General features: G+C 46.2%; 1 protein-coding gene across 1 annotated transcript in view; it reads right to left on the bottom strand.

Moving 5' to 3' along the window:
* Positions 1-2,336, bottom strand: part of T265_07584 (hypothetical protein) — a gene marked incomplete at both ends in the record, with an annotated part of 21,144 nt that extends 18,808 nt beyond the window's left edge. The window contains 3 exons of the mRNA XM_009173141.1: positions 1,292-1,354; positions 1,445-1,885; positions 1,924-2,336. Coding sequence (XP_009171405.1) covers positions 1,292-1,354; positions 1,445-1,885; positions 1,924-2,294 — 875 coding nt within the window. The remainder of the gene's footprint in view (positions 1-1,291; positions 1,355-1,444; positions 1,886-1,923) is intronic.
* Between the last annotated feature and the right edge of the window lie 9,135 nt (positions 2,337-11,471).

Genomic DNA, 11,471 nt, shown 5'->3' with positions numbered 1-11,471 from the left:
TTGGTAGCGCCGCGCGCCCGCCGTCGTTTTGAGTCGGCTCGAAAAATAGAGTAACCGTCCATCGAGGTCCCCGCGTCAGAGGCATCTGGTGTTAGCCAAGTCTCTGTGAGTGCGATTATGGAAGGTTGTTCAAGACAAACCGACTGTTTAACATAGCTGAGTTTGTGTAAAAGGCTGAGGCAGTTTGTGGACAAGCATTCCAACACTATCTCTGCTACCTCCGAGGGTGAGGAGCTGAGACTTGAGTGGGGTGGGTGGTCACCAGGCTTAATAGTTGTGCGCCGGGTTTGAGTCCAAGTCTCCGAAGGGGCCTCTGGGGTTGTGTGGTCTGCTGACTTCGTGGTCATTTCAACACCGTCTCCGCTGCCTCCAAGGGGGATGAGCTGGGAGTTGAGTGACCAGGGTGGTCAGCAGGCTTAATAGTTGTGCGCCGGGTTTGAGTCCAAGTCTCCGAAGGGGCCTCTGGGGTTGTGTGGTCTGCTTCCTGACTTCGTGGTGCTTTCCGGTTGCGACGATTTTTCGTTCCGTGGGAACCCGGTTAGCTTGGGCCTTTTGCCTTTGGGAGACGAAGTCTTTTCCCCGTGTGCGAAAATTTCGACCGATGCTGTTTAAGGCTTGTTGATTCCGCCTGCGAATCAACGGTGACCAGCGGTAAATTTCCTTGTTTTCTGACTATTAATGAGTAACGTGACTCGCATCTGTTTATTATGACACCGTTTCGTTTCTTCGCTCGCTTTCCCCCCGTTTCGTCCCGGTTTAAGGTCTGCTTATGCCTCAGTAACTGATGTCAATATTTAATTTGTCCGTCCGTCATTGCTTACAAGTTCGCCTGGATTGCACCTATTCATGAGCGCCCACTCTGACCGAAGAGCTCACCGACCGGCTATCGAACCCAGAGTCTGCGGTGAGCGGGCGAACGTGTCACCAACTACACCAACCGGACGCACAACGTGGCTGCTTATTTTGTATTACCTATATATCCCACCTGGCATATAGCCCTTGCTGAGCTTTGTTTTAAACGGACGAAACCGCGCAATCTGACCTGTCACGCGACACGAGCGGCTGCATCATCGCCGACCGAATGACAGTCCCTCACATCCCAAGCGTACTGACTCCTCCGCCGTTACGGCCAACTCACACTGTCAGACTGCCCCGATATGCATGTTTGTACATCGTTTGGTACTTACTTCTTGTTGCCCCTATAAAAATCCGTGCTGTGACAGTGACTACTTCCCGCTCCTGCAGATTGCGTCATTGTTGATTGTACGCTTTCTTAATTCATGATGCTTACTAATCCGTTTTTCTGTAGAACCAGTTCCTGTCAGTCTTCAATATATCATCTGCTGCCCCACGTCTGTCTGCTCCTATTGACTACTGGCCAAGAGCTGCGTATAATCTAATAGTCGCAATCGTCCTGTGAGATCCTTAACCGTCCGGATCTTACAATGCTCTTTCAGCACTCCCATTTTGGCGAGCAGATTTGCTGTTGATCAAAATTTTGATGCAAGCTTTCGCCTTTCTGGATCCTTGGGCGTTTTGGCGCGGTTTGACCGGAAATGTGCCTTTGTGAGGCCCTGAGCGCTGGGTGGTGGCACCAAGAAATAATGATTTTGGCGGCGCTCCCAAGGGGCTCGTTTCCGCGTAGGACTGCACCTTGAAGCCAGCCAGCAGCTTTCTAATGTGGCGAGTTTTATATGGCTTTTTTGGCTGCAGTCGCACTTGTTTCGTGTTTGTGTGGACACCCGATCCGTCAGCGATCAGCGTGGCCAACTGGATGTACGCATTATTCTCCGGATCGCTGTAGTTATGTTTATAGCTTAGGTTGTCTGTGTCCCGGGCTACGGTTGTGTCCACAAGCAGAAAGGCCGCTTTTGACGGAGTGGAGCTAAAGATTGGCTTCGCTGCTTGACCCTCACAACTGACTCAGTACAGTTCAGAAACTGTGGCGAGGAGGAGGAGTGCATGGCTACAGCTGTTACGGAGATGAGCGTTGATAGCTCCACGTAGTTTGGGCGCTGCTTGCATGTGATGTTTGCCTCCTCCAGGGCATCACTGCTTTTGGTGGGTGAGAGGCGTGTGGTGGTTGAATAAATACTGCTGTCCGGAGACGCAGCTGGTTTCTTCGGCCTGCTTTCGAGAGCACAAAGTGATATGACCACAATCGGCTTGGTCATGAGTTTGGGGTCCGCTGAGTTTGTACGCAGCGGAAGCCTGTTTCGTACATCCGCCCCTGACCTGTTGTGACCCAGCTTTCGCGCGTCTGGAAGGCGATCCTCAGATAGACGTCCGACCATTGGGTTGGCCTTCTGAATGCTGCCAGCCCGCTCCAAGGTCTTCTGTACGTTAGATGGGGAAGAACGAGTGACGAGAAATCCAAGCGTTCGCTTCCTTCCCTTCCGGCATAACCATTCTGCATTCCGATTAAAGCGGAACACTGATAGTGGTCTTTCTGAATCTGCACTGGAGATCGGGCACCGTTTTGCGGTGCTCTCCTCTTCGCTGCGTTATGCTTTGCACCCTTAATTTAGAGGCAGCTGGCGCAGACAAACGGGTCAGGAGAGTTAGTTTGTCGGCTTATCTGGTTGTCCTGTAAAACCTGCGCATTTGACATGCCACCTGGCCTTGCAGGTGTGGCATTGCATACCGCGTTTGACGTACGATGGGAAGCCATTTCGCCCACATCTTTTGTGGTATATCAATGGCTGCAGAGGGCAATCAGTATAAATTGATATCATGTTTCGGACTAGATGTAAAATAGGGAGTGTGCGCAAAATATCAAGGGTTATCTCTCAAGGGTTTTGTTAGAGTAACAAAATTCAACAATGACTCGCGTGTACTCTTCGAATAGATTGAAAAACGAAAAACTACCTTCAAAAATTTGCACGAGGAATAAACGAAACCGTTTTCGAACGTACCGCCCTTGAGGTCAAGAAATTCGCATAGATATCAGGTTTTCCTCAACAATTAGGGCATGCCTTAGCGGGTGCACGGCAAGATTTAATCTTCAGTGGTATACCGCACCCTTGATAATGGCGTTGGTTGAGTTGTTTCTAGTATGGTCAACACGGGCGGTAAGAACAATGGATCGATCACCGGCTTTAGGTCTTGGCACAAATTAATCGGATCAAGACGGTCTGCTAGTGCACGTAACGCGCACGTCTGGGAAGTATTCTGGATATGGCGAGCTGCTTCCCGATGTTAAACTCAAATGCGTGGTAGCGCATCACGTTTGCCCTCTGTGAAGTCGTGTCTGGCAAGCCGACCAGCGCTCACGCCGCATCACCAGCGGAGTATTCAGCTTGTGACAAAGATGAGTGTTTGTTTGGAAAACAAATGTTCGAAGTTGATTTCCACCGTGTTTATCGCCATTGATCAAAGCGTCCGGAAACCTTCCAAATAAGCCAATATACTAAGGTTGCAAAGCAGGAACGGTGGTGCTGCCCATCATCGTCCTCTAAACAACGAAGCGATCGGTCACATTAAAAGACAAACTTACTGTTGTGGAAACCATCTGTGGCTTTAAGAATAGTGTGTTTAATTGGGATTACACGTTTTAAACAGCAAATCATTTATAAAGTTGGTATGCAGTGAGCTGCTTTGCTTTCGACGTAGGCACTCAGAAGTGTTCCAACTAAAATATGTTTTTCTTGCTAAACTGGGCTGAAGAAGTCAAATATTCCTGGCTTAGGATGGCGGATGCACCAGATAACATCAAACCACTGTGTTACATAAGTCCAACTATTTAAATCTTGAACCTCAGATTATATGACATTTCAGCACCGACTGGTATCTTGTGAAAAACGAGATGTGGGGCCTGTCTCTGAGACATGTGGCCATTACACATTTTCTTAGCGTTAATTTTGCATTAGTACGGAAGTTATCCGCTGAAATACGTGTTAATGAGAAACTCGTATGCTTTTTGGAAAAACGTCCGTAATCTTATTTACTCCCGTACACCATTCTTGTGAGCGCAAGGTATTTTATGACGTTACGCTGCTACAAATCGGTGGCCATGGACTTTTGGAAGAACATATTACCGATGTCGGTAGCCCGTTTTTGCAATCACCGTAATGGAGGCCTGCAACATACAGGTGAACAAACACGAGCGCGCTTGTGAATCCAAACGTATAAGTTCTTCACTCAGCTGAGCGACCTGAAATGTGATCTTTCAATGAAATGCGCCGAGCGGTGCACTGACCAAAGAATGAATAACTAAAATACTTTGTAACCAAACAAATGGAGATGGTCCTGCTGGAGGCTCGATGCAGATGGACTTGAGCTGGAAACTCGATGGAAGAGCATCTTCAACCGGCAAGACGAGTTGTTTTTTGGTACAGGACTTCAATATGTTGTAAAATTTTCTCCATCTCAAATCACATTTCTCGTGGCTTTGACTAAGATCAATCTTAAACAGAGACGGTTTTTGGTTCAACCTCAAGGCAGACGGTTTACTCACTGAAATAACACTTGTTAATTTATTTTAGTTTTTCTCTTCCGTAGATAACAATAACTTATCACGCGACAAACGTCCCTCCTTGGTTAAACTGCATTTGTCTTTTTGTTCCCCGACATGTTCGAGTTGTAGTGACATAATTATGTCCCAGTTGATATTTTTTACAATCTGGTAAACAAACCAGTTATTATTGAAATGATTGGTTTATTATCCAGCTCGTGTGGAGCATGCTAATTGAGGCATAATCGGATCATCACAAACTTAACGCGGCAGGCGACAACACAAAGGGAGGGAGTATGCGACGAAAAATGCACGCTCACTGCGAGAGATGTCACCGCGGTTGTGGGAACCGAAAAAGGGGGCGCTATGCATGACGTGTGACTAGTTCTAAAATAAAGCCAACCCAAATGAACTAAAGCTGAACCCATTCCTGACCATGAGTGACCTTGAGTGATTGAGTAAATGGCTAGAACCACAAAAACCAAAAATGAAGACGGAGATGGAAGGATTCGAGTTGGGACAAATGGCAAGTTTTGTGTGAAAAAATATGGTCTGCATTGAAACTAAAGAGACTAACTGTTGTCAACGTGGTGGGGGAGTAAGACGTAAAGGATAAATTCAACGAGGTGATGGTGCCATTGCATATAAGGCCGGACGAACACCGTATACGAAATAAAACCTATGGAAGAAATAAGCCGAAATTACAGCGGAATACCATGTCGGTTAAATTTGAACGAAAGGATCATTGAGTTAGAAAGAACTCGTCATAGGGGCAGTTGGAACTTGGCGGAAAATTGGTTCGTATTTGCTTTTACAGGCTCAAATGAGCAAGGGTTTGTGAAGATTGATCTTAAGCGTTCAAAGAAAGCTAACGGCAAGTTCATTGGTTTCCTTAACCTAATCCGTAAGAACCAAGGCGTGGGGTCATTTTGTCACCAATTTTCCCCGGTCGCAAGCAGTGGAAAGTGATCCGAACGAGCATTTTCAGGAAATGTGTCTTAGGGCCAGATGTTTCCCTTCTACTAGCCCGTATACGGGTTTGAAACTTTCGCAGCAGCCATGGCGAAATCTATCACAATAAATCATTGACACTCCTGATTTAGGGGAATAGAATATTCCAACCCGCTTGAAATGCTCCAACGATCAATGCGTGATTCATCCGTAAAATGTCCCAACTGCTTCTTGCTCCGATACTGGTCTATATTCGGCCTGAAGCAAATCCACAAAGTTCGCGTTTCGGGCACTAGCGCTTGCGCCAGGGCGCTCCTCTCACGGCTGCCAATTTGAAATATAGCAAGCGTCTGCGCGCCACCCACACCAGTAAATATGTCATACGTGATTAAATTCATTGCTCTGTCGATTGCAATTAAAATTGCGGGCGCTGGAATAATAGATATTGTACGGCTTGTGTTTATTTATGAACGCCATACCACACAAGAACTCAGGTGTACACCTATGTATCAAAGAAAGTAAGCTGCTGCTAACGTACCTCAGTGCAGCGGGCTTTAATTGCGGTGTGATGGAGTCTCCGTTTCAAACTTATTCAGCAACTTATTCCAACAGCATTGTGGCCTTCTACGTCAAAATCGTGGACGATTACAATGCCTTATTCTTTTAAAACGTCAGACGCATACATCGGGCCACATTTAAACCACGATCAGGTTTGAGTAGAAGGGCAACTATTTAGATGGTTACCAGGGCTTGAGACTCTAGAGCCCCAGGTCATGCAAAACCGTTGCAACGATATGGAAATTTGCGTGACGCTGCTTCCGCACGTAAATTTATACTGAATTATAACCAATGAACAGCCACAGAGGCTTACGAAATCCACGACATTTTGTCTGCTCCCGGTACCCACTTTTTGCCTAAAATTTACACAATGATGCGCGTCAGACAAAAAGGCCTGTGAAACCATACTTCAAAATCCGTATTGAAACTTGGATGCGTCACTAATATTGTCATGCAGGGCATCCGTGAGCGGGTTTCTTTGCCACAGCTTCAGCACTACGACCACGATGACGTATGAATCACATGCTTGAATACAAACAACTACGACGCAAGCAATGAGGGAGTATAGTTTTTCGGTGTGGAAGATATTTTGCACGTGCCATTTGAGTCTGTTTCGTTGAGGATTCGTTTGTTTACGATTCTTGGCTTATCAGGAAGATCAGATTCCTGGAAGCAACTTCAGAATGCCCGGAACCTACTTCTCTACCAAAAACTCAAAAGGAAAGCCGGCAAGCATCCGGGCCAGTCAATCATTTAATCAATTCAGCAAAACCTGATGAGTGTTCTTGCGCGCCACAGAAAAACGACCGAATGTGATCAGCGTTCAGGCTTTTCCACAGAGGCACGATCGATGTTGGTGGATGTTCAATAACGCCTGGATCAATGTCAGAAAGTCCCCTTTTAATAGCGTGGGTCTGTTGTAACTTTTGTTCTCGCACTAGCACGCACTCATGCTCTCGCACACGCTTTGTTGGAATATAGCTATTGTGTTCCTCCCTGTGAGTCTTTTTTCTCCGGCATTAGGCACTGGAGCGGGTCAGCAGCAGATACCACAGACTGACGAATCAGTGGATATAAAATGCCTGCATTAAGTTTAAGGACGGACATAAGAAGTGGGAATAATTTAGGTGAACAAAACTGAAGATAGCTTGGTTCGTTGATCGTAAAAGTATAGGGATTTGGAAGGCCCATGGTAAATTCCGTTCAACCGCTCACCAGTTCTAGTATGGTTTGGGTTTCACAAATAAGCCGCCAGTGCGAAACTATAGGACACAAACGAGCATGTATGTACTTGACAACGCCACTATGATCAGCGAAACAAAGTGGGCGGTCAGTTGGCTATTCGATGTGCTTGATCTTATTGGCATCCTGGTGTTGCATACCATACCCACATAAACTCGCTGAAGTGCTCCGGCGTTGAAAGGCATCTTCAGGGGATCTTGTCAAAAACCTTGTAAAACTACAAACAAAATTTGATGTCTTTGTGGCTCCATGAAGTTAAGAAAGACCGTGTACACGCTCAGTAAACAGCGCGGACTCTATATTATATCTGGGAATACCGCTCAGTCTACAAGAAACACAATATAATGGTACTTCTGTCCCGCTGCAACGTTGGCACCAGTCGAGGAGGCATTGACAATGGTCCGAAAAGCAATTAATAAAATGGTTGTGAATAACATTCAGTGTAATACGAGGTGTAGGAATTTCATCAGTAGGCTCGTGTTGAATCAATGAAATGAGCGCAGGATCCTCCAATCTTATTTGTCTTTGGCACTAGTGTTGATGATCAAGATAATTTGGTACAATATTCCGAGAACGTTTCGAGAGGTTGGTTGCGTGAACAGACGTCGTGGACCCCCAGCGGCATGTTAGTCTGTGTGTCAATTAGTTTTGTCCGGCTATCCGCTATGATTGACATAGTCCCGGTATGATCAGTTGATCAGGTGTCATGGAACCTAATACGCCCACGGTGATTCAAAGCACAAAACAAGAACACTCAACTTGCGCCATGTGGTCAGTGTCATCTGCAGTCATACGTTTGTGGTGTTTGGTACACGTTTTCGGATTATAATGGGTGTAGCGGTAATTATACAGAAAAGCTATTCATGGGCTCGAAAGCACAGGATTCGTCTACCGCCTAGTTGACCGGTTCGTACAACGATTGATCCAGGTACATGACTGTAACTCCGTCGTATTTTGTGTCCATGAATGCACTATGGGCTTAAGAAAGTTCCGTAAATCATTACATTTATACAACAGTTATTATTACGACAGACTGCCAACTTCGTCCACTGTAAGAGGTTCACGCTTTACATGAAGACTCAATATATTATTACACGTTTTTTCCAATCCAACGTCACTGGCGACCTTGAGGTTTCGCCCACTTAAATCAACCATACATGTGATTCACAAGACAACCCATGAAATATTGACATCCCTAAATATGAATTAGTGAACTTAAACAACTTGTTTTCGAGAAACCGATTGGACTCGGCGGATAAGGATCCGCCAATCCACTGGGAAAACGGATTACTTTTTATTGTGGTTGCCATATTGCTGACCTGACTAGCGAGTGATTGGTGTGAGTACCAATATGGTCTTTCAAATCATCACCAAATTTTGAACAACCTTGGAGACGCCGTTTCGAAATTAGCATGGACAGAATGCAATATGTCAAAAAATGTTCCCGTCAACTTTGTTGCAGGATCTCAAATTGATGGAGCAACAGAGTAACCTGGCGCATGACGGACACGAAAATCCGGACCGATAAAGAGTGCCGCTGAAAAATGAGCATCAATGAGGCCGAGTTCGGATCTTCTTAGGCTGATCTTAACTGGATCAGCAATATTTATGTGTAAACACAGCATGTTATTGTGAACGACCAGCGTGCTCAATGTTTTCGCCGTTCCGCCTTCATTTTTCTGACAATGGGCTGCTGTAGGCCAAGTGGACCGAGTAAAATGTGATGTCGGGGACAGCGAGCTTTAGCCAACGTGCTTTTGTGGGTTAACAACCGTTGACAGGTGACTCAGCGCACAATTTTGTCGTTCATGAATTTACGGATCAGAGATTCACGAGCCGCCCAACCATCCAAACTGGCATATTTGAAAAATGCGTGCATTTTGCCGGCCCATTAAAGTACAACCGTGCCATGAACGGGGTATCGGTGTTCATACACCAAGACAATCATTCCTGCCGAACTCCAGTGTGCATTTCATGCAAAACAGCTTCGCTATCCCCCGTTTTCTGAGGCACGAAAAGTAAACAGTGCTGCGGCGTGTTGAGTGTGCCAAACCGTTCGCCAAACCTTTTTGAAATAAAATATTTCTCTTTTGGCGGCGCTTCTAAAATTTGATCAGTACCATTCAGCTAGATCACGCTTAGTTGCCCGTTTTCTAGAAAGCTGCTGCTGCTGAAAAAGGGATTCTGTTTTTGATTTGAAACGGGCAGTGTGAGATGGCCATACGAAAAGGCTTCCGTACAAATAATGTGGAATGACCAAGCAAAACGTGCAACGTGAGATATCAGCTGCTGCTGCTGAAAAAGGGATTCTGTTGTAATTTTGAAACGGGCAGTGTGAGATGGCCATACGAAAAGGCTTCCGTACAAATAATGTGGAATGACCAAGCAAAACGTGCAACATCCTGTGAGATATCACCACACATAACTGACACTTATTAGGTACAAAACATTCCATATCTAGGCGCTTGCTGACCACAACGGCAAAGAACATACAAACACTGGAGGAGAGAGCAGAACTACGTCAACATGGCACTAGACATTTGATATCATGGTGGCAAGAATTTCATTTGCAAATGTTTTCCAGTTAACACACATCCGTCACAGTAATATTCATCAAGGTCTTTATTCTTTCCATCTTTCGTGAGAAAACTGGAAATGCTGCAGCGCCTTTGCAGGACGTGCAGATTTTCGGCATTTTGCACCGTTGTTTGGCTGGAAGCATTTTTCTGCTCACCGGTAAATTAAGATAAGATAAATACCTTGCCGCATCATCTTATCATGCGAGCTTCCGAGTGAGGCAGAGGACGGCGAAAAACTAGGCATTGACTGGCTCAGGAAGCTAGGATAAACGTACCCACATTGTGTCAAACTTAGAATCGCAGGAGTTTACAGCATACAAAAATTTTCGAAAACTAAAAGCAAATAAACCCGAGAAGTAGTTCCGTGTGACGTTACGATTTGTAGTCTGAAGGAAAAGATCATCCTGACACAGTTATCTTGACCAGAACCTGGACCATGTGTATTAATGCGCGAAAGCTCGAACCGAGCTCCTCACCCTCGGAGGCAGCGGAGACGGTGTTGAAATGATTGTCCACAAACTGCCCCAACCTTTTCGACAAACTCGGCGATGTTGAACAGTCAGCTTGTCCTGAACAACCGTCCATAATCGCACTCACGGAGACCTGGCTCACACCAGATGTCTCTGACGCGGAGATCTCGATAGACGGTTACTTTATTTTTCGGGCTGACCCAAAACAAGGGAGGGCTGGTGGTGTTGCTCTGTATTTACGTGCGGCCCTACCAATCCCGATTGCCCCTCTAACACCACCCCCGCACCCTTCTGCGATGGACTTTGGGTTCAAGTCCCGCTGCACGGGTCCGATTCTCTCCTTCTCGGCGTGGTCTACCGTAGCCCGTTGAGTCCCCCTGAAGATGACCAATTCCTCACACAAACCCTCTAGCAAGTCTCCTTCAACTACCACTTCACACATCTCCTGCTGGTAGGTGAATTCAGCGCTTCAAAGGTCTCCTGGATTGAGCTCCGGCGCGTCAAATCGGGCGGACCTTTTGCAACGGCGCTTATTGAAATCGTCCAACAGAGTGCTTGGACTCAACATGTCGTTGCACCCACCAGATACCGCGCAGACCAACTACCATCCCTCTTGGATTTGGTCATCACCAACGAGAGACACTTCGTTGATCAGGTAATAATTAACGCTCCACTGGGACATAGCGACCACTGTGTGTTGAACTTTGCTTTCATCTGCTATTGGGCCAGTATTATCGAACCTCAATCGTGGTTTCGAGACTTCTGCCGCGCAGACTTCTCGCATCTTTCTTGAACAAGTCACACTGGGCCCAGCTCCAGTGAAAGAACTATATAGCACCATTGTACAGAAAGTTCACGAGGCTGACGCGACATTCGTCCCAAAAAAACCAACACACACTCGGATGGACCGCAGGTTGCCAAAAAGGACTCGGCGACATCTGAATAAAGATCCCAACTCTTTTTCGAAAAGTTGACTACAGGAGATACAGAAGATGAGCTGGCATTTCGTAAAATGCGGAATCGCTGTAAGTCGGAAATCCGCCAATGGAACATGCGAAAACAAGCCACCATTGTGGACCTCGCTCGAAAAAACAAAAGTGTCTTCTTCAAATACATGAGACATCGCCGCAGAAACAAGCCATTCGCGTTCCCCTTGAGGGACAGAAAAGGAGAAACGACGAATGACCCAACAGTGGTATCTGAGGCTTACAGAGAACA

This window comes from Opisthorchis viverrini (assembly GCF_000715545.1).
Source record: "Opisthorchis viverrini unplaced genomic scaffold opera_v5_175, whole genome shotgun sequence".
Lineage (NCBI taxonomy): Eukaryota > Metazoa > Platyhelminthes > Trematoda > Opisthorchiida > Opisthorchiidae > Opisthorchis > Opisthorchis viverrini.
This window is presented reverse-complemented; position numbering and strand designations above follow the sequence as displayed.